The following is a 26909-nucleotide window of genomic DNA, read 5'->3' as shown; positions in this document are numbered from 1 at the left end:
GTTTGCTTTCTGTTTGGTAAAGTAACAATATTTCTATTTGCTGTAAACTTTTTTATTGAAAGCTCAAACATGACGGATAAATACATCCCGCAAATCCCGCAGCAGTGTTCTAATCCTTACCATTTGTTGCCCGCTTTTTTGCAGATGGTCGAATGGGCCTGTCGATCTTACCCCTGGCTGCTCTCCTCGCCGGAACACTATTCACCGTGGGCATAGCGGTGCTATCCGTGGTGGTCATCGCCGTTCGCAGGCGCCGTGGCCAAGGAGCCCGCAACATGTGCGATGACAAGGACAAGCACCTGGGTGGGTCATTACAACATACGCACGGCCAAGTGGAGAGTATTCAAATACCCAGGCAGGGAGTCATATTTTGTCATCTAGTGTAGAGATTTCCAGATTCTCTTAGGTGATCCGATCACATTATTAACAACCTATCCAGCTTTCTGCATTGGTCTTGACTTTATGAAGTATTAATTTAAGCGTGGTAAACCGCAATCTAAACCTTCAATCCAAATGTTTCTACCAGAACGATGAACTGGATTGATACTGTCTATTAATTACAATAAGCAAATCCATTCGAATTATTTATCAAGTTGTTATCAAAAATCACTAACCAGTAAAAAAGATCAGTTCTTAGGATGATAAATGGTTGCAAATAACCCGCTGTAAGGGTATTAATACCGCCACAGTTCCGAGCCAACCCTTTATGCTCTTTTTGCTAATGTTTCACACTCCTGACAGGCATGGATGTGACGGTGACGGCGCCCCTGGAAACGGGAGCGGGCCACCAGCGCCTCGTGGTGGCCTACACCCTGAAGCAGGGCATCGAGAAGCAGCCGGACATATTGAGCGCCCAGAAGAGTGCTCCAACTGGCGGTGACGCCTCGTCGCCGTTGGGAAATCGGCCGAGTGGTTTGTTCGTCGGCGGAGGAGTAGGTGGTGGCGCGGGCGGTGCATCTGCCGCTCCCATGACGGACAACACTGGTGGCCACAAAACCACGGATTATGTAAGTGCCAGTGGCCAGGAGGAGGCGTTGCCCTTTAACTATGCCATTTATGTACATATGTAGTCGGTACCACAGGCGTTTATGGTAAACTTTATAGACTTTATAGACATCCCTCAGCCTTTTAGAGGCTTTACATTGTATTTTCAGTATGTTCCAATAATTTAAAATTGACACTTAAAATATACTGCTGTTTATTGCTTTAAGAGGATTATGTTTAATACTGAGTTATTTTCATACATTTTCTATAATATATTTGACAGAATCGATTCCCGTAATTTTCTTTTGTGTTCCAAGTACAGGCGTTTGAATATCGAAAATATGAGGTATACATTCTTTAATGGGAACAGTACACGTAAAATGCAATGCGGAGAGAACGCAGTATTTTTCTTTTATTAGATCGCCTTTTTAGCAAAACTGGTTACCGGTTACAATGTTTCTGTACATCCACTAACTAACTAACCCTATTTTGATTGCAGGATGGCAATGCGCCGCACCTGAACAGCCCGCCCTCGCAGTCCAGCACCTTGAAGCTGGAGAGTGACCCGGCGGCGAGTAGTGGCCTGGTCAGTGCCCGGGGTGGAGGGAGCAACCCACCGCTTCTCTACGACGCCATGCCCACGCTGAGTCGCTACGAGCAGCTGGGTCTGAGCATGGCCAGCTACTCCGCCGGAGCGGCGGGCACGGGGGGCAGCAGCAGCACCCTCAGCTCCGCCGGCAGCACGGTAAGCAATGCGATGGCCGCCAACGGAAATACAGGGACGGCTGGCTACGCTGCGCACCTGCACCACACGTTGCCCCATAACATGGCTCCTCAGCGGGGTCACGATCCGCTCACCCTGGCCGACTACCTGACCACCAGCAGCCTCATAGACTACGGCCTCAACAAGCCGCCCGCTGCCCACATGACGCTGCCCAAGGGCATGGCTCTGGGCCTGGGGATGGGGATGGGGATGGGCGTGGGCGTTGGAGCAGGAGTGGCCGTGGGTCCTGGATCGGGATTGGGCATGTCATCCGCGATGGCCGCCGGCACAAGCCTGTCGCCGTCGCAGCTCAACGCCATCACGCACAAGTCGGCAGCAGGACGCAACCACATCATCACGGACACACTGCCCGGGCCTGAGAGCTGCGTCTAAGAACCATCCTGTCGTCCTGGCATGGAAACCAAAAGACTGGCGCACAGCAGTAGCCCAAACACAGCCGAATCAGAGTGACAGTGAGCAACTAACTAGTCATGTGAAGCTGCGGTCAAGTTTTTTTAGTTACTGCATTAACTTAAATTTACTGATTCTGCAGACCAAGTCTAAGAGTTTAATGGTAAATATTACCATATCTCCGACGGCTTTTAATATATTTCAAAGAATATCCCTTAAAACATAAAGTATTTATTTTGTTTTAAAAATATATCAGTAAAATCAAGAAAAATATTAAAATTTAAACTTGTATTTGTAAAACAACATATATCAAATTCACGAACTACACTATAAACAAAATAATTTTTTGGATTCGAAGAAACACATTTTATTAATTGTAAAGCGTTTTCTAAGCTCTATGATCTGACTAATATAAGATTGTTCTAAACTAGAAATGGAATGGATAATATCATTGTCAAATCGAAACTAATTTAGGATAAATCGGTTGTAAAATTAAAATAGTATTGAACTTTTTAAAAATTATCGTCAACTGGTTTTAAGCACCTTTACCAAATTCGAACTACCAACTACTACCAACTTGACCGCAGTTGTATATGGAAACCCTGTTCGACAACGTCGCTTAGAAGTAATTACTAGATTTAGAGAATTAGCTAAAGTACGAATATGTATATGTAATGCGTGTGTCTGTGTCTGTGTCTCCGTTCGTTTGTAAATGTTTAAGCTAAGTGTAACCATAGATGTACTTGTATACTATATCCTCTGACTGGTGTAAGTCGGAGCCCCTCCCAGCTCCAGCTCGGGCTCAGTCCTTAACTTAAGGAGCGACCCACAAGGTGAAACTAATCTTCCAGGCCCTGTACCCATCGAGACGCCGAGGTGCTGGGAGCAGGCCTCTTCACGAAACTCGTTGTAAAATCTGTTTGTCCCGGCTAAAGTAAGGAGAACATATCCCCGGAAAACATATCCCCTCCAGCCGGTGCTGGAGCCGCACTATTTGAACTGCCCTCTAGCAATCGAGATCAAAGTCGGGCGGACCCGAAAAAAGGCAAAGTTATATTGGACACGTCTTGCGCCATTGCGTGCCCAGTGCTGGTCATTATTTAACTTTTAAACACGCACCAAATACAGCACCAGATTTGAATTTAATGGTCACAGCAGTTGCTCCCGCTCCAGCCTCTCCATTGGCACCCCCAGTACCCACTGCCATCAGCAGCGGGGCCAGCCAACAAGTGAGCAATAAAGAAAAGTTTAGAAAAATATCCCAATCCAGACTGCCGAATCCAGAATACCCCACCCGGAAGATAAGCTCACGAGCGATTGAATGGGTATAGAACACAATGAACGTGGAGAAGAACAAGAACTGGGCACGGATTTGTGCGCACGATAGCGCAAAACGATGACAATAAATGGAAAAGTTTTTAATAAGCTAATAAAATGATTTATGCGGGTCGATCAGAGGGATAAAAGGCACGAAGTTCCACTTCCAGATGGTCATTTGAAGGGCCCGACTCCCTTCAGTTCAGACACCTCATTGACGGACGTTAACCAGTCGGACCTGAGTACACACAACGAATGTATTCTTGAGCATTATTTATTGGATATTAAATGGGTCGGCCCGCTCGGAGTTTTGGGCAGTTCAAGTGGGTGCGTAACCGCCGATCGTCCCACTTTCATTGGCAATTGTTATCAAGGCATTAGCACATCAGAAATGCAATACAACTACATACATATATCATAGACAAGGGCTAAACGACTATAAGTGTTCAAACGTTGTCATATCAGTTAGGCAATTCAGTTCGATACACGTCTTGACTTTCTAACAAAAACCATAATGGGAAAATAAAATATGTATGCTAAATCATCGATAGCGTTTAGTGAAATCAATGTAATGTCATAATATTTAAATATAAAAGTTATAGCATCCAGGCAACTTGTAAAGGAAATCGTAAACTTCCTCCAAGTTTATTCATAGGCAAAGTCCCTGCTGTAGATATCCAAAATCGAGTGCGAGTAGTGAAAATTTTAAAACGATCCCCCAACCTGTAGCATCACACCCCTATGTCAGGATCCGCAGATACTATTTTATGAGCCTCAGAGAGGTCAACGATGTACATACATGCAAGCCCAAGACCCAAAAACAGACACACAAAAACAAACACATCATTGTAACTGACTACATATGTAAAAAATGCTTAAAATATTTGTGATAAAGTAATAATGTTATTGATAAGGAATAAAACGTAAATATATTAATGAGAATACATTGAGTTTGAAATTATGCAATTCGAGTTGTTCTTTTTTTCGCTGGGAAACACATGGTTTTCACTAATTCTCTTCCTCCTTTCGCAGATCCAACTTTTCATTGCGATCCAAAAACATAAAATATGCATATGTACATATACACACTATTAAAGGAACGAATTTCTTATTCCAAGAAGAACTGTTTTGTCGCTTTAGAATGGACTCTCATATACCCTTTACCCTCCTACGAGATATGGACGGTTCTCGAGTTTGCAAGCGAGCTTCACCTAACGGCATATACTCGTATATTATTTGCTCATAACTTTAATATTCATGTTTTTATTGGCAAGAGAATGACGTATATTGTCAAGAATAATAATTAAAATTTTGAAATAAACATTTAAGTAAAACAAAAAAAACGCTTTCTTATTTAAACTAAACAGTAAGGCGAGTTTGGAATTAAGTCCCTGGCCGACTAAACAACTTGCTTGAGTAATTATTACGAAAGGGAAACAATTTCTTCTACTTGCTCATACTTCATAACGAATCTATTATACCCTTTTTGCTTTATGAGTAACGAGTATAATCATGTAATAATATTGCATAGAAAACACAGAGGACCGCCCCCGCATGCCACTTTACAAGTCATATTCTAGCCGTGAGACCCTTAATTGTTGATGATACGTTACTTTTTGAATTTGAATTGTGTGCCGTTCACACTAGACGCCGCGCCAGTCAGTGTTGGTAAGAGCGCACAGCAAGTGGATAGGTCACTTGCCAAAAGGAACTAACGCGTGGCGTGCGTAAACATCTGTTTGAGGGAGGCACAAAATGTAGGAGGTTTATAATCGAGCTAATTGATTGGCTTGCTGGCGCAATTTTGGCGTCACCCGAAATTTGAAGTGTGTGTTGAGGGTGCTCAACCAACAAATGTGAAAAATTGCCATGGCAACGTGAATTGAATGTGAATAACAACACCCACAGAGAACATTGAAGATCTTCGCACTGTTGCGCATTATTGCATCAGAAACGAGTTCTCCGAATCAACTTTATGCGTAAGTGCAGTGCATTGACTCAATTTTTGTTGGGCTGATGAAATCGCAGTGCGATTTTGTTTCTTGTGAAATCCCACACTCTGCTTGCCCTGCTTCCTCTTCTTCGGTTTATGGCACCCTGTATAGATTCAGTAAACACGGCAGTTACTCCCCGGATTTTAAACGAAAAGTAGCTTTCGACTAAGCAGGTTATAAACAAAATCGAAAGGCAGCCAAAAACGGAGAGTGCAAGTACGCATACAACTACACTGCACCCAGACCCAGATAGCCGAACAACAAATTCGACCTGGGCAAATGAAAAGCACGGCCAAAATCGATATTTTGTGCCAGCGCCGCGCGCTTTCTGTCCCCCTCTGTCCTGCCCCCTTTCGTGGGCTCCGAATAACGGCAAGAGTCGTGGCAAACATAAACAAGCATTTTTCAAGGTCGCTGCAAGTCTAAGAGGACGGCCAAAAACACAAATGGGGAAATTTTCAGTTTTAATGGATACACATAAGCAAACTGACAACAACTAGCATCAACAGGATATATAATTGTTAAAAAAAAATTGTTTTTAAAGTGAAACAAACTACGTTGTGTGGAAATAAATTGTAACAATTCTAAAGTTTAATGTTTAATGTTATTTTTCCGCGAAACAGCAAACAAATACAGACTAAATACAGAAATATATGAGTTAACAAATCAAATAATATATACATATATATAATATTAAATACATACATACCTTACTGCTATTATTTCAGCCACGGCTGTTCGAAGAACTTTTTGTATGTACATACACACATATGTATTTATGTATTTCAATGTCGCAATTGGCCCCAAAATGTTTTCTTAAGACAAAGCGTTCCTTTGTTTATAGAGAATTATAAGAATTTACCCCATCTAAATGAAAAGTCATGTGTATTTATTTCAGGGATTTCTCTTTTCCAGCAACACAGTATGGAGTCCTTCCTGAGCCTCTTTGATCCCAATCAGGACGACGGATTCGAGGAGGAGCCTGAGTTGAACGGCAATAGCAGCGGCGGCGGAAGCAGCAGCAGCGACTATGAGACGGACGCAAATGCCAACGAGTGCAGCCTGGTGAGCGGGATGCCCACCGAACGGGGAAACCTAATCTTCGACTTCGAGCAGGGAATGCTGCCACCAGAGCCGCAGCTCGGAAATGTGGAGTACAAGTTGAAGCTGGTTAACCCGTCGAAACAGCGATTCGAGCACCTGGTGACCCAGATGAAGTGGCGTCTACGCGAAGGAAACGGCGAGGCCATCTACGAAATTGGAGTCTCCGACGCCGGCTATCTGCAGGGCCTTAGCGACAAGGACATGAATGCCTCGCTCACCACGCTCAAGCAGATGGCCCACAGCCTGGGAGCCAGTACGTCAGTGCTGCGACGAAAGACTATCGCCGCAAGGCGCGCCGTCGCCGAGGTACTGGTCCGAAAGATCCCCGACGACCAGCACAACATCGAAGTCCGGGTAGCGGTGCTCGGCGGAGCTGATGCAGGCAAATCCACTTTGCTGGGCGTGCTGACACAGGATGAGCTGGACAACGGACACGGCCGGGCGCGGCTCAATATGTTTAGGCACATGCACGAAATTCAGTCGGGTAATATGTCGTTAAGCAAATAGAAGTTAGTTTAATTCGAGGTGCCCTAATTATTAATGATAAGATATTATGTTTGACATTCATTGTCATCAAAAAAGTATCTAGATGTAGGACATTCTATTTATCTTTTATAATGACCTTTTTTTTTTTGCTTGATTAATGACCGATTTCTTTCCTTTCTTAAGGCCGCACCTCCTGCATCTCACATGAAACCCTCGGCTTTGATGCACTGGGCAATGTGGTCAACTACAAGTACAATGAAATGATGACGGCAGAAGAGATTAGCGACAGGTCCAGCAAGCTAGTTACCTTCATGGATCTGGCCGGACACCGGCGCTACATGCGCACCACCGTGCAGGCACTGAGTGGATACTCACCCCACTACGCCATGCTGGTGGTATCCGCGGGCAGCGGCTGCAACGACACCACCGAAGAGCACTTGGCAATTGTGCGGGCACTGGACATGCCCTTCTTTGTATTGGTCACGAAAACAGATATCACATCGCCAGACGCGACTGTACAGGAGTTGTGCACCCTGCTCACCACCATTGGGTGCCGTAAGGTTCCCTTCGTAGTGACCAACACGGATGAGGCAATCTCCGCCGGATCAAACCAGATATCCGAGAACATTGTGCCCATCTTTTGCGTGTCGAATGTCACGGGCACGGGCCTCAACCTAGTCACGAAGTTTCTGTACGTCCTTTCGCCCGGAATCAGCAACGCCGAAAAGGATCGGCTCGAGCAGGAGTCTTGCGAGTTCCAGGTGGACGAGATCTTCCGGGTCTCTGACGTCGGACCCGTTGTGGGCGGTCTACTTGTCCAGGGCGTTCTAACCGAGAACATGCCCATTAAAATTGGTCCGCTGCCTGATGGAAGCTTTCATCCCGTTACTGTTAATACTATCCACCGAAATAAGGCTCCTTGCCGAGTTGTTCGAGCTGGCCAGAGCGCTTCGCTATCTTTCAGTTTGGATCAGGACCTGCCCACGCTCCGAAGTGGCATGGTCCTCCTGGGTGATATTGTAAATAGTCTGGATGAGCCATACGGCACCTTTTTCTTCCAAGTGAGTTGATAGTTTTCATGTAAGTGCCATATATATAATTATCGTTGCCAACACGCAGGCTAAGGTGTCCGTGCTGTTCCACGCCACAGCCATCTACGTCGGCTTCCAAACCACAGTCCACATAGGAAGCATTCGCCAGACGGCCGTCATTCGGGGCATTATGGGCGGTGAGAGACTGGGCACAAACGATTGTGCTTCGGTGATGTTCGAGTTCGTCGGACACCCGGAGTACGTTCGTCCTGGAATGCGCATCTTGTTTCGCGAGGGCACCAGCAAAGGAATCGGAGTTGTCACGCAGGTGTTTCCCGTCAACAAGACAGGCATAAAGTAGAGTTCCAATGACATAACTATATATCTCAAACAAGGATGACATGTACATATACTTAATTAGCAATTAGAAGGCGTTGAAGCTTAAGCAGATATTTTGTACACTTAGTTTCGGGTTCTGTGATTTTTCGTTTAAGCTCGGCTCACAATCGGATAATTAATTAACCTATTTTCATTAAAAACCACCCCAAATTGCATACAATTTTGCCTTCAATTCACTCTTAGCAAAAGGGAGTGTAGATAATTAAGGAGGTATAGTTTTTTTCCGATAAGCATACTAAATTATCAAAACCGAATCTTTGGTATAGAAAGACGAAAAAATGCTCAACACTTTGTTTATTTTGGTCTACTGATTTTTTTCTTTTCTTGACTACTGCTATCACTTGTTGCTGGGACACTGTCGCCACCCTCAATTTCTTTCGCCTTGGCTGGAACTTCGGATGTGAACCGGAATAGGACGGGCACCTCTCCTATGGAGGGATTTCCGTTCGCTTCCAGCAGACGAATCCACGAGAGCAACGAGTCCTTTGTGGAGGTGCCTGTGGCACAGATTGCCATAATGGTTCCGTCGTCCTGCTGGTGAACAGAGCGCAGCTTTCCCAGTTGATTGTGTCGCCTTGGTGGAGCACGACCAAAGAAAGGTACTTCGATGTGGGAGACATCGTCCTCGTCCAGATGCCGCTCATCTAATTGAGACAGGAACTCGGAATCTGCATCGGCGCGCAGGGTAAAGTAGTTGATACGGCGATTCCTAAGCCATATGTGAAAGGGTCCCTCGATGTACAGAGCTTTTTGGCGAGAGTGCTCCCGCAGCAGTTTTTCTTGCTCGGGACTTACTCCGCTCACGACCCACGTATCGTCGATGGCATCCTTCAGCTCGCTGGTCTCGAACACCGTTATTTTGGACCGCAGGTCAACCGTGCACATCCGCTCCAGCGCCAGCTTGGCCATTTCCAGGGTATCATCCGGAACAAGATCGGGCAGGGGCCACGGTGAGAGGTTCTTAAATTTTGGCATCCAGTACATCATGCGCCAGTACTTGCGCAGTGGATGTCCTTGTCTGCCGAAAACATTTAGCAGCATCGCCTCCATCTCGTGGTCGGGCATCACCCCGCAATCCTCCATTTGCTCGAGGAGATCAATTATGCACTGCTGCTGCTTGGGGTAGTGCATGAACTCCGCCTGGAACAGGTTGGTGGGTATGAACTTGCCCTTGGGCATCACGTTAATCAGCGCCTTGTAAACCTCCAAGTCTCTTTCCACTCCAAAATCAGCCATATTCTTGAGCGCTGCGTAGATAAACTCCACATGGTTGCGGCGGTGGACGTCGCGCTCCTGGAAGATCTCCACCATGGTCAGGTAGCTGGTTTTCGTCCTGTCCTGGGCGGCGGCAAAGGGATTCCTCACAGCCGGCAGGTTTTTGGTGCCGTTTTTCTGTGCCCTGGGATTTGGATTCGGGTTCTGTTTCGGATACCCCTCGTCCGTGGAGTAGCATCGAAGGCGGTTGACCAGTGAGCGCCCTCCATAGCCGTGCAGACGCAGCAGACATTGTGCGCGGCGTATCATTTTTTATTTAAAATTAATTAATTGAATAATTTTATAAATAAGATTACAAAACATTGCACAAGCTGCGGAACTAGATTGCGTTTTGCAGCACTGCTGCTGCAACATATGTTTTAATGGTGCTGGCAGCCTAGCGTATTTAGCCAATTATCTTAAGTTCTAACGGCGGGAAATTATATTACATTTTGGCTGTACTTGAAGATTTTCGAACTTATACATAATCACACGGTTAATATATACATTTACAGTCATACTTTACATAAGTTAATATAACATAAGGTTATCCTGGCTTTCTTCATAAATCTCCTTCGGAGAACAGCTGTTTGTCTGGCTTTAAGGCCAGCATCACTGCTTACTGACTTGTTAAACACTGTATTAACTCAGTGTATCCTTCATGCTGTTTTTTGTTGTTGTTTCACCGTTTTCTGCGTTATCCTTATTCGCACAGTTTTCGGTTGTTTTTGTGTTGTTTTAGTTAGTTGCGTCCGCTTAAATAAAAATGCATTCCAACACGGCAATCTCTGCGGGGAAGGCCTGACCAGCAGTCAGTATTTATAACAGAAACGCAACAATAAAATTTTGCTTGGTCCCAAAGAGCACCCAGCAGCCCAAGGTTATACGAGACTTCCAGCCGCCAAGGATGCACTGAAGGGAATCGAAAACATAAGGAGCATTTGATGTTCTCACTATGCGAAGAGGCTAAAGAGGATTCAGGCATTACATTTTACTGACATGTTGTGCTTCGACTCGGAGAGGATGAACTGGTACTATCACGTCCTGGCCAGGCGTCCGTACCTGGTGGTCGTCTCCATTGCTGTATACTGTGTCGCTTGCATCATCGTGGCCCTCATCCTGAACAAACTGCCGGACTTCAGCGATCCCACCTTGGTTTGTCATTTAAAAAATTTGTCCAAAACATGTTCACGGCTTGATTTTAATATTATTTAGAATATTTTTATTTTAATTATTTTTTTACAATCAATTTATATAATATCTAGCACAACGAAACAATACAAGAATGTTTGCTTAAGTGATACATTTTTTTAACAATAAATAGCTTGAAAGGTAATATTTTATTCAAGATTTTCGAATTAAAATATTATGAAACTTAAAGGAATAAACTACAAGAAGCCTTGTATAAAAATAGTTCAAAAGTTTGTCACTTACTTACTAACTCATAAATAAATAACAATAATAAGTATTATGATCAATTTGATGAGTTCCACACACATTACAACATAATTTTTCATGATAAAAATCGGTTGCTCACTTTTCAAAAAGAATTTCATTTCTAATAATTTGTCCACTTCAGGGCTTTGAAACCCGCGGCACCAAGATTGGAGAACGACTGACGGCCTGGTATAACCTGCTACAAGAGACTGACCACCATGGAGGGCTTTTCTCAAATCCATCGGATTTGTGGGAGAGGAGACGGGTGGAGCAGGGCTATGTAGAGTCTAGGCTGCATCCCAATCACAGGCGACGCAAAAACAAGCACAAAATCAGAAACAAGAACAAGTGGCGTAAGGAACAAAACCAAAGCAGTCACGAGAATCACGATGTGGCCCAGAAGATGAAGCAGTTCAAGAAACGGCTGAAGGCTACTAGTTCTCCCTTCCCAAATCTCGGTGCTGACACTTGGATGGGGGACAGCGGAGTATTCCGTGACTACGAGATCACAAACGACAGCGCTATATCTTCCTTGGAACCCACCCGACGCACTGAGCAGATCGAGTATGGCCACAACACCACCTCAGTGGACGAGGACGAGCATCAGCAGCGGGTTCAGACCAAGAAGAGCACGTGGCGGCTCCTAAAGCAAGCCGCCACCCTGCCCACCGACGGTTGGGCAGACATGCATCGTCGCCAACCCAGCGAGGGTTTCTTTTGCGACTCATCACCGCGGAAGGAGTACTCCCATTTTGTGGTCCAGCGGATCGGTCCCAACGCCACCGATTCACTATTTGATTTAAACGGCCTACTGGCCATGTGTCAGCTACAGGACCAAATCACTGAGGTACCCAGTTACCGGGCTTTCTGCGAACCGGAGATGCTCACCACCGAATGCTGCCGGCCGTGGTCACTTCCCAACTACGCCGCCATGCTGGCCAACAAAAGTTCCTGTTTCGACCTTACCACTGAGGATGTTACTTCGCTCCACACGCTGCTGTTAGCCTGCTATGAGTACTTCCACGACCTTAAGATGGACAACCACTGCAACGAAATACCGCATTGTCGAGCTCCTGAAGAGTGCAAGCGGCTAAATATCGTTTTTAACGTCCTGAATTTTCTCACCGATTTTGGTTTCATCAAGTCAAATGTGAGTTGTTGATTTTAAAAGTTGTTGTTTTGTACATTATTATATGTATTTATCTATTGCCTTATTCTTATTGCATCTAATTCGACCGAATATTCGTACTTTTTTTAGGACTCGAGTGTATACCTAAAATACGCCATGATATTTATACCCGTCGCACAATCCAACCGCTTGCTGCCGCTGTTCCATGAATGGGAAGAAGTGTAAGTATGGACCCCTGTTAATATTTGCGAAATTGATACCGATCGATGGGTGTGGAGGGCATTACACCATTTTTAGCTTTCATCAATGCCGGAACGCATGTAGTATCAAAATAGGTGGTCAAATTGTACTTTCTGAAAAGCTTTCTTAAATCACTGGCGATTCTTTCCAGAGTCGAGTCCTTCAGCATACGTTCTGGGTAGAAGGCGCTTTTAAACGGCTCCGTTTCTTGCAAGCTATTATAATAGCACCCATATGTGGTCCGATAGTCCTCATCCTTGAGAGAGTAACCTTTTTTGTTCCTGTAGCGCCGTCGACTTACAAAGGAAACAAAGTCGTTTCGAGAGTAATCGTTCATGTAAACCGATCTACGAAGGTCCCTCACGAAGTCCTTTAGAATTCGGAAATTCACAGGCGGATACATAAATAATAGCTTGTAGATCTTTTCGTTACACCATTTGTTGCGCTTGATGAACTGTGCGTAGTCCTCCCGCCAGCTCATTGATTGGGGCCATGTCTTTGTTACATTTTCTATACCAGAAACCTTTAGATTTGCGCAGTAGTGACCACTTATTAGAGAGGGATCCTCTTGACTTATCTTGATCGCAGGATTGTAAACAACTTTTCCAGTATGGTCTAGATAATCCGCTCTACTAGTGCTTACGAGCACCCTTGTCCTTGGCAATTCCATTTTAATCAAGTCCCTCTCCCGTTGAACTGAATCCATTTTTGCAATTTTTTAAAATAATTTTTTATTTAAAATGTTTTGGGTGATTTCTGTTTGATATTAATTTTCTGACTGATTTTTCAGGGAGCTGAGCAACGAGCTTGTGAAAGTGGTTGCGATGGATTTGGGCCTCGAAAACGAGCTCTTTAATGAGCTGCTGCTGACTGACGTGTGGCTAGTTTCGCTGGGAGGGGCATTCGTTTTGGCTAGCGTGTGGTTGTACACGGAATCGGCATTCATCACCTTAATGTCCTGTGTAGCCATCTGTTTTTCGCTGGGTCTAGCGTACTTTTTTTACGCCATCGTGCTGGAGTTTGAGTTCTTCCCCTATATGAACCTTTTGGCCGTGGTAGTAATAATTGGTATTGGAGCAGATGACGTTTTTCTATTTCTTAAAATCTGGCAATGTGTGCTGGCCGAGAGGTTCAGCAATCGATGTACCTTAAACACTCAGTCCCAGAGTGCTTTTCCTACGCCCTTGGAAAACAGTGATCACACGGAGTCGCTGGAGAACATAATGTCGCTAACTATGCGACATGCCGCTGCGTCCATGTTCGTTACCTCGCTTACCACTGCCGGCGCCTTTTATGCCTCCTACAGCAGTTCGATTACAGCTATCAAGTGCTTTGGGTAAGTGAATACTTTGCAATTGTAATATGATATAAGATGTTTAAAAAACTAGACACTCATTTAGTAAACGTTATTTCCAGGATTTTTGCGGGAACTGTCGTGGTGACTAACTACTTATTAATGATAACTTGGTTGCCCGCGTCGGTATCTATTATGGAAAGATTATTTGCCACCAGGATATCCTGCCATCATCCGATGTCGATGAAGCTTATACACGCTTGCAAAAAGTCAATTAACCGATTTTGTCAGATATTTGAGGAGTGTATCACGCACAGCATCATGAACTATGCCTATCTATGGCTGCTGATCTTTGGTGCTTTAGGCGCTTCCAGTGCCGTCATTGTGTTCTGGTATCCTGGACTCCAGTTGCCGGAAAAATCGCACTTCCAGCTCTTTGGGTCAAAGCATCCATTTGAAGTTTACTCTAGTCTCAAGCAGCAGTTCTGGTTCGAAAAACCATTGCAGGCGTACGAGAACTTCAAGATGCACATGCATTTCGTCTGGGGAGTTCAGGCGGTGGACGACGGAGACTATACGAACCCCAATGCATACGGCCATCTGCACTATGACAATAATTTTAACGTATCCAGCAGGCCGGCACAACTCTGGATTCTTGACTTTTGCCAGAGTGTGCGCCAGCAACCCTTTTACAAAGAGACGCTCGGCTTGCTGTTGCCCAATTGTTTCATTGAAAATCTCATCGACTATATGAAACGCAGGTGAGAATATATAATCATATACTTTCAATGGCTTAGATTGCTTCAAGACATTTATAGGCTTCAATACATATTGGAACAAGTTATAGGAGGTTTTGTTCATGTTGCAGATGCATTGATGATATGGACAGTACAAGGAAAGACCGTTCGCCCTGCTGTGACGCACAGTTTCCCTTCGAGCCGCACATATTTGAGTACTGCTTACCACAAAGCATATCCAACATGTATGACACTACATTTTTCCGGCCTGGTGTGGCAGGACCCAAGTTTGCAGATGCTCCTCGACTGGAGACGGAGGATTACCCAGGAATGAGTGGAAATGAGAGTGCAGAATACAGCACCAACGGATCATTTACACCGCTTTTAGTCAAAGCCCTGGTCATCGAGTTCGAGTCCAACGTGGCCTACAGCACCATCTACGCAAATATTAGGCAGTTCTACGAGTCTGTTGAGCACTGGTTTCAGCTGCAGTTAAAAACAGCACCTCCGGAACTTCAGGGGGGTTGGTTCACGAGCGACCTAAAATTCTACAATGTGCAGGACACCCTTTCGCATGACACCTTGGTTGCCATTTGCCTGGCCATGGCCGCATCTCTTGCAGTGCTTCTATGTTTTACTGTCAACATATTGATTTCCTTCTTCGCTGTGCTAACCGTATCGCTAAGCATTTTTAACACCGTGGCGGTGCTCATCCTGCTCGGATGGCAACTCAACATATTGGAGAGTATTGCCGTGAGCACGGCTATAGGTCTGGCTGTGGACTTTAGCCTACATTACGGAATTCACTACCGGATGTCCCCGGTCAAGGAGAGATTGGCATCTACACAGTTTGTACTATCCCGCATAATTGGACCCACAGTGATGGCGGCCACCACAACTGGTCTGGCTGGCGGGATCATGATGGCATCCAACATATTGCCCTACATACAGATTGGCGTCTTCCTGGTCGTTGTGATGATCGTTAGCTGGCTCTACGCCACCTTTTTCCTGATGAGTCTGCTGCGGGTTGCTGGTCCGCAGCACGGTTTTCTGGAACTCAAGTTCCAGTTGTGGAACAAGCGAAGCAGTGGCGGTAGCAAGTTCTACGAGCGGTAAGGCTTTTATCGTATTGATCCTTTTAATTTGTGCATTAACCCTGTTATGGTGGGTAAAATGTATGGGACATTTTAATATATTTTATAATTAGAAAATAGTTTTTTAAATATCACTGGGCGAGTACATCTCATAGATGTCATTCAAGTATCGGATCAGATACGTCCAGTGTCGAAGCTTTACAATACTATTTCCTATATATTATATTTCAAACTGTCGAGGTCACCTGCCATCGGTTTTTAAAAACCAAATTTCTTTTTGCAGAAAACCCAGCCAAGTGATCGCCAGCGAGCAGCTTCTGACCCCCACAAGCTCGGCCATCGTGGAGCTGGCGAACTCGGAGACGCACGAACTGGAGTCCCTGAACTCCAACAGCCTGATCAAAACTATTTCGGGCACCGAAAGCGCCCACGCACTGTCATCGCTGCCAAGGGACTTCGAGCACTCATTCCAGATGCTGCACGAGTGCAAATATCAAACGTATCCGTCTACATCCAATTGAGTTAGTTACTATTGCAAGACAGCGCGTTGTTGTTGCCAGGGAGAATCAGGCAACTGAATTTTTATACAGGGTACGGCGGCTCTGAAGCCTGCCCAAGATACATTTATATATACATATACAAGCCCTGTGTCGGCATATTTGGTTTTAAAATATGCTGGCGGAGGCATATGTACGTGTTGTGCGAGTTCTACATTGATATACCTTAGAAATATGTGTAATTGTACTTGGTAGGATTAAGCAAAGCAAAATCTTTTAAACTCTCCTTAGTGTGCTATTTTCAAAAGACTTCAGACGATTGCAATATGCTTTTATTATTTCGTTATTGCATGTTTGATGCTCCAGCCAAGTGAATACGATTTGTAAACTGAAGCAATTAGCGGAGGTACTGGGTACGTCTTTGTCGGTAGAACTGTAAGATGACGGTATTATTAGTTTTTAGCCAAATGTTTCAACACTGTATATGTTCTTAACTGTAATAAAAACTATTTTTACTCTGGTTTTATATTAGGTGTTGTTGGGCCGTATTGTTGGCACCAGCTAGATTTAGTTACTTTATACGATAGTTATATGGGTAGAGATATGTGTTGTCTATCCTAGTTGTATGCGTTAAAAACAGAAGAACATACACACGCTCACGTTTGTAATAACCATGTAACTGTGATACAGAAGGTGAGAAACTTAATAAAATCGGTGTTTATACAGACATAGTGTTATATCCATAAAAAATGACATATTGTAATTACCTGCAACAAAAAGACCCTGTAATTCCTTCATTGAACTTATGTGTTGAAGTGATTTAATAAATGTTATTTGTAAAACCGCTATAAATGCACTCTCAGGTAAAATTTTCGATGTGCCAAATGTGACTATGTATACATATATGTATACATATATAAGTGCGCAACAGTGGAGAGTTTGGCATGAGCTCCTTGATTTTTCAATCAATATATATTTAGATGCATGTTAGTGTTTTAGTTTATTTATTTTATTTACTATAAACAAACCGAGATCTAGGAGCATTAGCAGCTTTTTACATAAATTATAATTTACATAAATTTACATTTACATTTACATAAATTATAATTTTATATTTAATGGACTATGTTGGAGTTTTTCAAAAAGGTTACCTTTAGTTGATGTTTTTGTTTGTTTTGTTAGCAAGTGCGTTAATAGGGTTCATTGAATGGAAGGCAACTGTTCTATGTAGGAAAAGGGAAGGGCAGTTAATTAGGCTGATTAAGCACATCCTAACTAACTGGTCTAACTGGTGATGGTTGCAAAATGGGCATGTGTTGGGGAAGGATCTGTTCGTAAGATCTGTTCATGTTTTCCTGTTGTAGAAGGAGTTTGCTGCGTTAGTTTGTAAGATAAGCTTGTACCAGGGAGTTATGTTGTTATGCAGTTCCGTTTGATTTTTTTTGACACGAAAACGCACCATCTGTGGGCATCTTTAATATGCCAATGTGACTGAGGCTCCATATTAGAGACAAGGGTCATATGGTAGACGGGTATAACTTGAACGGCTTGATGAGTACAGGGGGAAGAGGCCTAATTTCATTTTGCTGGTTTCACTTCACGTTATTATTATTCCGAAGGCCATACAGCCATAATTTGATGGTTGCGAAAGCATTTTATTAGGTATTGGAAAAGTTGTTTGAAAGTTATGGCGGGTGTGATGGTTTTAATGTACTTCGAAAGTAATGTTTCGCTTCTTTATGTATAGATTAGGAGTTGCTTTGGATGCTTTTTATACCCGTTACTCGCAGAGTAAAAGGGTATACTAGATTCGTTCAAAAGTATGTAACAGGCAGAAGGAAGCGTTTCTGACCATATGAAGTATACAGCTGTGTTCATAAAAATAGCAATGCTCATGAGCTGCAACTTTAAACTTAATTTTATATATCAAAAAGTAAATGAATGTTCACAAACTTAATTTTGTTTCAACTTTGTGATTATTTTTAACAAAAACAAATCAATTTTTTATTAAAAATGTTGTAAATTTTTTTATATAATTAATTTAAACAAAAAAGTGCTGTTTACAGCTGTTCATAAAAATAGCAGTGCGCAATGAAAACAGTGGAATTAGTTAAAAAAAACATTGTAGAACTCCAAAAACAATTTTAATTTGTTTGCTTGGGTTAGTACTTAGTCGTGTACCGATTATTATACCCGTTACTCGTGGAGTAATTATACCCGTTACTCGTAGAGTAAAAGGGTATACTAGATTCGTTGAAAAGTATGTAACAGGCAGAAGGAAATGTTTCCGACCATATAAAGTATATATATTCTTGATCAGGATCAGTAGCCGAGTCGATCTGGCCATGTCCGTCTGTCCGTCCGTCTGTCTGTCCGTCTGTCCGTCCGTATGAACGTCGAGATCTCAGGAACTACAAAAGGTAGAAAGTTGAGACTAAGCATACAGACTCCAGAGAAATAGACGCAGCGCAAGTTTGTCGATTCGTGTTGCCACGCCCACTCTAACGCCCACAAACCGCCCAAAACTGCCACGTCCACACTTTTGACAAATGTTTCGATATTTTTTCATTTTTGTATTAGTCTTGTAAATATCTAACGATTTGCCAAAAATCTTTTTGCCACGCCCTCTCTAACGCCCACAAAACCGCCAAAAACTGTATGTGCTAAAGACTCTCCTTCGCACTTCGAATAGCTGAGTAACGGGTATCATATAGTCGGGGAACTCGACTATAGCGTTCTCTCTTGTTTTTTATTACGTCCTGGCATCTACGAGGCCGTCCTGTCCTGCGCGTCCTGGCAGCGCTTGACAGGGATCCGCTCTCATGATTTTTGAACAACCTCCCAAAGAAATCCAAGAGATATGTGGATGTTCTGCTAAAATGATTCATAATGCTTTAAACTTTAAAGAAATTCCCGAAAATCGTAGTATCCCACGTAAAACCACGCCTCATGAGGACCGATCTAGTGTGCGATATAGCAGGGCGCAGCCTTTTGCATCGTCCAGCGAGATAAAAAATGACTTAAGCTTGAATGTTAGTGGCCTTACTATTCGGCGACGTCTTAAAGAACAAAATCTTAAAACGTGCCATCAACGAAAAGTTCCACTGTTAGCCACCAGACATGGCAAAGGACGTTTGGAGTTCGCCAAAAGTCACTTTAATTGGCCCATTACAAAGTGGCGAAATATTTTATGGAGTGACGAAAGTAAAATTGTGTTATTTGGTGGATAGGGCTCCAGACAAAATGTCTGACGTCCACCTAACACAAAGTACGATCCTAGGTACACTTTGAAGACAGTTAAACACGGTGGATTGAGTATTATGGTATGAGCATATTTTTCTGGAAGTTGATTGGGCCCTATAGTCATGATTGATGGGATCATGGATCGATCCAAACATTCGCACGATTTTTTATTGCGCCTGCTTAAATTTAGAGATGATATTATGGGGTCCAAAGTTTTCAATGCATTGTGAACCACATCTGTAAAGCTGGAAGTTCGACTGTGATTTCTTGCGTAGGACTTCTCTATGTAGATCTTATCTCTGGATTCTGCAGTCTTTTTTTCAAAATAGCCAACTAAAAGAACAGTGTTTTCAAGAATCTGTTTGGAGTGAACCAGAATCTTGAGAACGTTCGCTGTCATAGGAAACCAGGGAAGCTTGTCAATAATTAGTTCCCCGGTTTTTTTTAAAGTTGTTCAGTATTGGATTCAGTTTTTCACGAGCTATTGCGTGCGCAACACTTCTAGGAGGGCCGCATTGCATATTTAGGTATGTAGCTAGCTACAAATTTATTTTTCGCGTAAAGTCGCAGATGAATTATATTTTCTGAATGGGGAATTCGTGGACTAACACACTTACTCAACAAATTCAAACCATTTTTTGAAACTCTATTAAAAGAAGAAATTTTATTTTGAAAGTTGGACGACTTGCTAAATACACAAATTGTTAAGTTTGCGCGTACAAAATACGCAACATATTAGTAAAATCCCATAGTACACACCTGAAGAATGAGAATTCATTTCAAATTTGATTTGGCCTTGTGGTTGAAAAAATATGAATTTCAGTAGGCACTAAAATGAAAGCAAACCGCACGTGCTTTATGTTTTCAACAGCAGACTTTAAGACTGTTGTTTTTTAACATTGGAGTGTTAAATTAACAATTGCGTTACATATCATAAACCTTTGATCAATTCTTATTTCTTAATCAGAAATTTAAATACCCCAGCACAATAGACCGAGTAATAAGCACCTGTCAAAAGCCTAATATCCTCTTTCCACCAATAACAAGAGAGAACGCTATAGTCGAGTTCCCCGACTATCTGATACCCGTTACTCAAGTGGTGGAAGTGCAAAGGAGAAATTTCCACACTGACAGTTTTTGGCGGTTTGTTGGCGTTAGAGTGGGCGTGGCAAAAAGTTTTTCGGCAGATCGATAGAAATTTACAATACTAATAAGAAAATGACACAAGAGAGAACGCTATAGTCGTGTTCCTCGACTATCTGATACCCGTTACTCAGCTAGTGGAAGTGCGAAGGCGAGTCTTCAACAATGACAGTTTTTTTCGGTTTGAGGGCGTTAGAGTGGGCGTGGCAAAAAGTTTTTTGGCAAATCGATAGAAATTTACAAATCAAATACAAAAATGAAAAAATATCAAAACATTTTTCAAAATTGTGGGCGTGGCAGTTTTGGGCGGTTTGTGGGCGTTAGAGTGGGCGTAGCAAAAAGTTTTTTGGCAAATCGATAGAAATTTACAAGACTAATACAAAAATGAAAAAATATCAAAACATTTTTCAAAAGTGTGGGCGTGGCAGTTTTATGCGGTTTGTGGGCGTTAGATTGGGCGTGGCAACATTAATCAACAAACTTGCGCTGCGTCTATGTCTCTGGAGTCCGTATGTTTAATCTCAACTTTCTAGCTTAGGTAGTTCCTGAGATCTCGACGTTCATACGGACAGACGGACGGACAGACGGACAGACGGACAGACGGACATGGCCAGATCGACTCGGTTACTGATCCTGATCAAGAATATATATACTTTATATGGTCGGAAACGCTTCCTTCTGCCTGTTACATACTTTTCAACGAATCTAGTATACCCTTTTACTCCACGAGCAACGGGTATAAAAAGCTGCATCTGCTTCGACTCCCTTTCCACTATAGAAACAATTATCAACAAGAGAGAACGCTATAGTCGAGTTCCCCGACTATCTGATACCCGTTACTCAGCTATTCGAAGTGCGAAGGAGAGTCTTCAGCACTGACATTTTTTGGCGGTTTGTGGGCGCAAGAGTGGGCGTGGCAAAAAGTTTTTTGGCAAATCGTTAGAAATTTACAAGACTAATACAAAAATGAAAAAATATCAAAACATTTTTCATAAGTGTGGGCGTGGCAGTTTTGGGCGGTCAGACAGACGGACGGACAGACGGACATGGCCAGATCGACTCGGCTACTGATCCTGATCAAGAATATATATACTTTATATGGTCGGAAACGCTTCCTTCTGCCTGTTACATACTTTTCAACGAATCTAGTATACCCTTTTACTCTACGAGTAACGGGTATAACAACACATCATTCCACATTTCAACGATCCGCGGGTTACATACCAAATATGCTCCAAGAGTCAAAATTCTATGGGTCCCCAGTCACATCGGTATCAAATGCAATGAATATGCAGAATACGCAGACAAAGAAGTAACAACTCTTCCCATAATAACCATCCCAAATTTTAACCGCACCAATATAAATAGATACATAAAGGCAAATATTACTAATGATAAGACCAAATACTTGGTACCAATCAATAGCTCCAAATAAGGCAAACAAATTCAATTATACCAAAAACTGTAAACCTGGGAGAAGACCCCAGAAACCAGAAGAGATCTCACAAAAATCAAAAGACTGCATCTATGAGACTGACCCATTAAAAAAACCTCATAGCTGAAAACCTCCAACAGTGACACTGATATCTAAAAAAGGCAATCTAATTCACCATATTTCAACATTTCTTTTAGTTAACTGATCTCTGTAAACACATAATTATTAATCCCTGTAAATATGTATATGGTTAATAATTTGCGCAGGAATCATCCAAGTTTTAACTTACATATATTATGTGAATATAAAATAAACAAGAGAGAACGCTATAGTCGAGTTCCCCGACTATCTGATACCCGTTACTCAGCTATTCGAAGTGCGAAGGCGATTCTTCAGCACATACAGTTTTTGGCGGTTTTGTGGGCGTTAGAGTGGGCGTGGCAAAAAGTTTTTCGGCAAATAGATAGAAATTTACAAGACTAATACAAAAATGAAAAAATATCAAAACATTTTTCAAAAGTGTGGGCGTGGCAGCTTTGGGCGGTTTGTGGTCGTTAGAGAGGGTGTGGCAAAAAGTTTTTTGGCAAATCGTTAGAAATTTACACGACTAATACAAAAATGAAAAAATATCGAAACATTTTTCAAAAGTGTGGACGTGGCAGTTTTGGGCGGTTTGTGGGCGTTAGAGTGGGCGTGGCAACATGAATCGACAAACTTGCGCTGCGTCTATGTCCCTGGAGTCTGTATGCTTAATCTCAACTTTCTAGCTTTTGTAGTTCCCGAGATCTCGACGTTCATACGGACAGACGGACAGACGGCCAGACGGACAGACGGACGGACAGACGGACAGACGGACATGGCCAGATCGACTCTGCTACTGATCCTGATCAAGAATATATATACTTTATATGGTCGGAAACACTTCCTTCTGCCTGTTACATACTTTTCAACGAATCTAGTATACCCTTTTACTCTACGAGTAACGGGTATAAAAATATATTATGAAAAATATGAAACCTTTTTGTTCGAATAAACATTTTTAATCGTGTTATATCGTAACGTACATTTTTTCAGTTACAATTTGTCAATAAGTTGACTCTGCGGGGTACAGAAAAAAACTTTTCCAAAACTTTTTGCGTGTCGACCTTGACATCGCGATGAATGTTGAACGAGGCTAGACCATTTAGCCGGTCTTCAGACATTGTCGACCTGAGGTACGGTTTGAGACGACGTAATGTTGAAAAAGAACGTTCATTAGTAGCTGTTGTTACTGGCAAAACTGCCAAAATGCGAAGCATTTTATGGACATTGAAGCATCTTTATTACACATATCGAGTGCTTCCATTGAATTTCTGACGTTGTGTCCGGCAATGTATTTACGCCAAAGTTGAACTTCGTCGATCCAAATGTCAGGGGAATCATCGTCGTGCAAAATTGCAGAATATGGTTGGAATAACTGGGTGCAAGAATCTTTATCGAAATTTTTCAGTTTGTTGGGGAAGAGACAAGCAAAATTTGATAGAATCTTGCAAATGATTGAAAAATCGATCTTCCAGATGAGTCAAAAATAAATCAATGTATGGTATGTAGACTGTAATGCGGAAGTAATCCTCAACTGACTCGGTTTGGACAATTCGGCTTCCGCAATTCTATTTCGTATTTTTTCCCAATTTCACTCACAGTACTGAAAATTTCTTTGAAGTTCTCTTCAGCGTTTTCTCTTCTGTCAATCAAAACCTGCTTTGCAGCATCAGCCAATTCAATAGCTTCGCCAAGATCTTGGTTTTCAGTTTGTAGTACTCGACTCAGAGACAGAGTCACAGATTGTACCGAACCCAAAACTTGCATGGAAATCTGGAATTAAAATTTTGAGAATATAATATACAAACATTTTACAAAATCGTCAATATTTGACTGTGCTTTTGACTTTACCTGAAAATTTGCTGTCTTTATAGCTGAAAGGAGCAATAGCAGATGAAGTCGTTGGGTCCTTCAAGGTGGTCGAAATCACTTCAAGGGCGCGAATCACTGCTGGTTGTAGATGCAAATAAGTTGCAACAGTCCATCTGTTGTTCTGTCCATCTGGTTTTGCAGAACTTTTTTAATTTTCTCAAGCGACTTTCTTTCAGTTTTTCGTTTTCGTTGATCGCATCTTGGAGAGCGTTTTGGCGTTTAGGGTACACAAAGAAGGTATGAACATTTTCTAGAGTTCCGAGACTGTTTCTGATGGCTGTGGTATTGCATGCAGAGCTGACTGCCAAATTGAAGGTATGAGCAGCACAATGAGAGTAAAGCGCGAGTGGACGGGTCTTTCTGATTACAGCTTGTGCTCCATGAAATTCCCCGCTAACCGCTCTCGCCCCATCATAACCTTGTCCGAAGAAGTACTTGCAATTAAGCCCGGAAGATTCCAAAAAATCGAGATAAGAAATTCCTATTCCTTTTCCAGTAAAATCTGTGATAGGAATAAAGCACAGAAAATCTTCTCGAACGATAAACTTGCCGTCGCATTTCTCCAAATATCGAATGCATATTGAACTTTGTTCAACTCCTACAATGTCCGGCGTGTCATCTCCAAGAAAAGAAAAACCCATCGAATTGTTTACCCGATCAACAATGCAACACATGCTCAGATCGTGACAAATATTGATTAATTCATTCTGAATTCGATTGCTTATGTACATAGCGTTTTTTGGTGAATCCCTCAGATGCTTCTGTAACTGCTCATCAGTTTTTGCGCGGAATCTCAAGAGAGCCCGAAAATTTCCATCATTTATTATCGGTTCTTCTTCACCAAGTCTTCTTGTATCCTTGGAACCTCGAAGAGCAATCCCTTGCCGGCCACAAAGGAGGATTGTCTCAATGATGGGAATCATGCAAAGCTTGCTTTCATTTAGGAAGTCAAGTTTTTGCTTTGAAACTTGCAAATCAATGCCTAATGCATTTCCTCCTTCAATTTTATCCCTTTCCATCCATTGCAACAGGCACATCTTGTGGTATTGTGTTTTATATTCTATTAAATTTGATATGATAGTATTTCATACTCACAATTTCGTTTTCAATACGTGGTGTTTTGCACAGAAAGCGACGAGTATCCATCATTAAATTTGATAGGATCGACTCATCATTAAATATCAACTCTCAAATCAATATCAAATCTCATCGAATATCTTTAAATGTGAACAAACATGAACAGGTGACAAGTCAGCTGTTCATGTTCAGCTGGCATTGTCAGATAGAAGGTGGAAAAGGCGCGAAAATTTGAAAAAAGCGCGTCATAGAGAATAAAACCACAAATTTAGAATATAATATCGAAATAAATTTTTTTTTTAATATTAATTGCTGTCCATATTTTGAAATGTTGGCACTGAAAAAACAAATTCTAACAATTAAGTATGAATTGTCAAGTTATTTGCACTTGTATATAAAAAGTGCTATATTGTTCATAAAAATTTATGTGGAAAAATTCTCCACGGGGGGGGTTACAACCCCCAAAACCCCCCTGCGCACGGGCCTGTACTTAAGTGAAAAACCCAATAGCTATAACCGCTGTTATCTTTAATAAATAAATAAATAAACTATTTATAGTACCTTTGTAGTACTTAGTACCATAGTAGACTCCGAATGTATAATTAGTACAATAATACCTATTAAGCTACAATCAGTATAATTTTATAAACCCAACTGCAGTACTGCAGTAGCTGTGTAATCGTGAATTGGGTAGCTTGATTAGGTGCGATTCAGTGCTTACGAAGTGTGTAGCGATCGATCGGTCCCGATGGCATAATACCATCTTTGGCCTTTATCAGCGCCGGAAGACAGATGGTCTCGTAGTATGTGGTGAGATTGTACTTGGTGAACAGCTTGCGCATCTCCTTGGCAAACTTTCCTATCTCCATGCTCCTGGGATTAGATCCTGGTTCTGGGAGAATGGTCGACTTGAACGGATCCTCCTCCTGGATACGATTGTGATAGTTGCCATAAGTCGTCCGATAGTCAATGCCATCAGAATCGTGTTGCACCCTATGCTTGCGCCGGCTGATGAGCGAGTGGTAATGGTTGGGCGAGTAGTCCGAGATATAGGTGGTCTTGAGCAGGTCCTGCAGGTATTCCCTGATGAAGAAATAATCGATGGGCGGGTGCACAAAGAAGAGCTTGTAGATCTCCTCGTTGCACCACTTGTTGCGCTTGACAAACTGCGCGTACTCCTCTCGCCAGTCCATGGATCGTGGCCAAGTCCGCGTCTTCTGCTCCTGCTTTCGGACTTTCAAGTTGTTCGCATAGTGACCCGAAATCAGAGCGGGATCCGTTTGCTTTCGAAAGGCGGTGACTGTTCGCTTCGGCTTATCGGCGGTGTAGTCCTTGTAGAACGCTTGCGTGGTGGTAATATCCTTGCAGCACCTGGGCAATATGTGGTCCAGAAAGATCAAATCCATTTCGGCCAACATGGCGTCCTGTGTTTTTTCGGCCATTGCGAATAAGTTATTTTTATGTTTTTTTGTGTTTCCGTATTTCCGAGTGATTCAGAAAAATCAATTGCAGTGTTAACTCATGCAAAGCTACTGTGTTTTCCAGTCTTCAGATTGGAAAAGCTATCAATTGTTTCTCCCCCCTGGAAGAACTACTTCTTATTAACCTGTATAATATTAAATTGGCTACATGCCATTCTGTAGATGGTCTTGCATTCCACTTACACTGTTATTGCCAAGGCATTAGATTAATATTATTTATATATTAGAAGAATGAAAAATGCAGATCTACTATGAAATAGAGGAAGCTTAATACAGAGAAATTCGTTTACATTATCATTATATTGAATACATTGTACTTATCTTACTTATACAGTATTACGGCGAGTTCAGTGTTCAATGAACAGTTTTATAACATTGCATATTTTTGGGGCTTGTAATTAAAGTA

At 42.5% G+C, this 26909-nt stretch overlaps 7 protein-coding genes across 11 annotated transcripts in view; 3 read left to right on the top strand and 4 right to left on the bottom strand.

The window, feature by feature from the left end:
* LOC122620578 overlaps positions 1-2404 on the top strand; it is a 77052-nt gene extending 74648 nt beyond the window's left edge. For both annotated transcript variants that reach the window (XM_043798108.1, XM_043798107.1), the window contains exons 15-17: positions 145-303; positions 742-1007; positions 1484-2404. In XM_043798108.1, coding sequence (XP_043654043.1) covers positions 145-303; positions 742-1007; positions 1484-2140 — 1082 coding nt within the window. In that variant the 3' untranslated portion in view covers positions 2141-2404. The remainder of the gene's footprint in view (positions 1-144; positions 304-741; positions 1008-1483) is intronic.
* A 2803-nt stretch (positions 2405-5207) lies between these two features.
* LOC122618977 (GTP-binding protein 2) lies at positions 5208-8649 on the top strand. 4 transcript variants are annotated; one of them, XM_043795580.1, is made up of 4 exons: positions 5208-5454; positions 6368-7057; positions 7243-8120; positions 8179-8649. In XM_043795580.1, the coding sequence occupies exons 1-4, from the start codon at positions 5451-5453 to the stop codon at positions 8449-8451; spliced, it is 1845 nt and encodes a 614-aa protein (XP_043651515.1). In that variant the 5' UTR covers positions 5208-5450; the 3' UTR covers positions 8452-8649. The 4 variants fall into 4 exon arrangements, with proteins under 4 accessions (XP_043651515.1, XP_043651516.1, XP_043651519.1 ...); XM_043795581.1 differs by having other exon boundaries at positions 5209-5454; positions 6385-7057; XM_043795584.1 differs by lacking the exon at positions 5208-5454 and adding an exon at positions 5814-6044 and having other exon boundaries at positions 6385-7057.
* A 112-nt stretch (positions 8650-8761) lies between these two features.
* On the bottom strand, positions 8762-10111 carry LOC122618978 (evolutionarily conserved signaling intermediate in Toll pathway, mitochondrial). The gene has a single exon (XM_043795585.1). The coding sequence runs from the start codon at positions 10011-10013 to the stop codon at positions 8784-8786; it is 1230 nt and encodes a 409-aa protein (XP_043651520.1). The 5' UTR covers positions 10014-10111; the 3' UTR covers positions 8762-8783.
* A 265-nt stretch (positions 10112-10376) lies between these two features.
* LOC122620924 (protein dispatched) lies at positions 10377-16898 on the top strand. Its single transcript, XM_043798608.1, has 7 exons — positions 10377-10898; positions 11323-12330; positions 12439-12530; positions 13340-13885; positions 13966-14604; positions 14712-15692; positions 15958-16898. The coding sequence occupies exons 1-7, from the start codon at positions 10743-10745 to the stop codon at positions 16193-16195; spliced, it is 3660 nt and encodes a 1219-aa protein (XP_043654543.1). The 5' UTR covers positions 10377-10742; the 3' UTR covers positions 16196-16898.
* On the bottom strand, positions 12373-13317 carry LOC122620925. Its single transcript, XM_043798610.1, has one exon. The coding sequence runs from the start codon at positions 13253-13255 to the stop codon at positions 12548-12550; it is 708 nt and encodes a 235-aa protein (XP_043654545.1). The 5' UTR covers positions 13256-13317; the 3' UTR covers positions 12373-12547.
* A 6169-nt stretch (positions 16899-23067) lies between the features above and the next one.
* LOC122621355 (zinc finger MYM-type protein 1-like) lies at positions 23068-25253 on the bottom strand. Its single transcript, XM_043799193.1, has 3 exons — positions 25041-25253; positions 23925-24982; positions 23068-23846 (listed from the first exon to the last, which is right to left on the bottom strand). Exons 1-2 carry the CDS (start codon positions 25092-25094, stop codon positions 24005-24007), a joined length of 1032 nt encoding a protein of 343 aa, XP_043655128.1. The 5' UTR covers positions 25095-25253; the 3' UTR covers positions 23068-23846; positions 23925-24004.
* A 276-nt stretch (positions 25254-25529) lies between these two features.
* Positions 25530-26717, bottom strand: LOC122622249. Its single transcript, XM_043800571.1, has one exon. The coding sequence runs from the start codon at positions 26462-26464 to the stop codon at positions 25733-25735; it is 732 nt and encodes a 243-aa protein (XP_043656506.1). The 5' UTR covers positions 26465-26717; the 3' UTR covers positions 25530-25732.
* Positions 26718-26909: the final 192 nt, after the last annotated feature.

Source organism: Drosophila teissieri, chromosome 3R (assembly GCF_016746235.2).
Source record: "Drosophila teissieri strain GT53w chromosome 3R, Prin_Dtei_1.1, whole genome shotgun sequence".
In the NCBI taxonomy this organism is placed as follows: Eukaryota; Metazoa; Arthropoda; class Insecta; order Diptera; family Drosophilidae; genus Drosophila; species Drosophila teissieri.
This window is presented reverse-complemented; position numbering and strand designations above follow the sequence as displayed.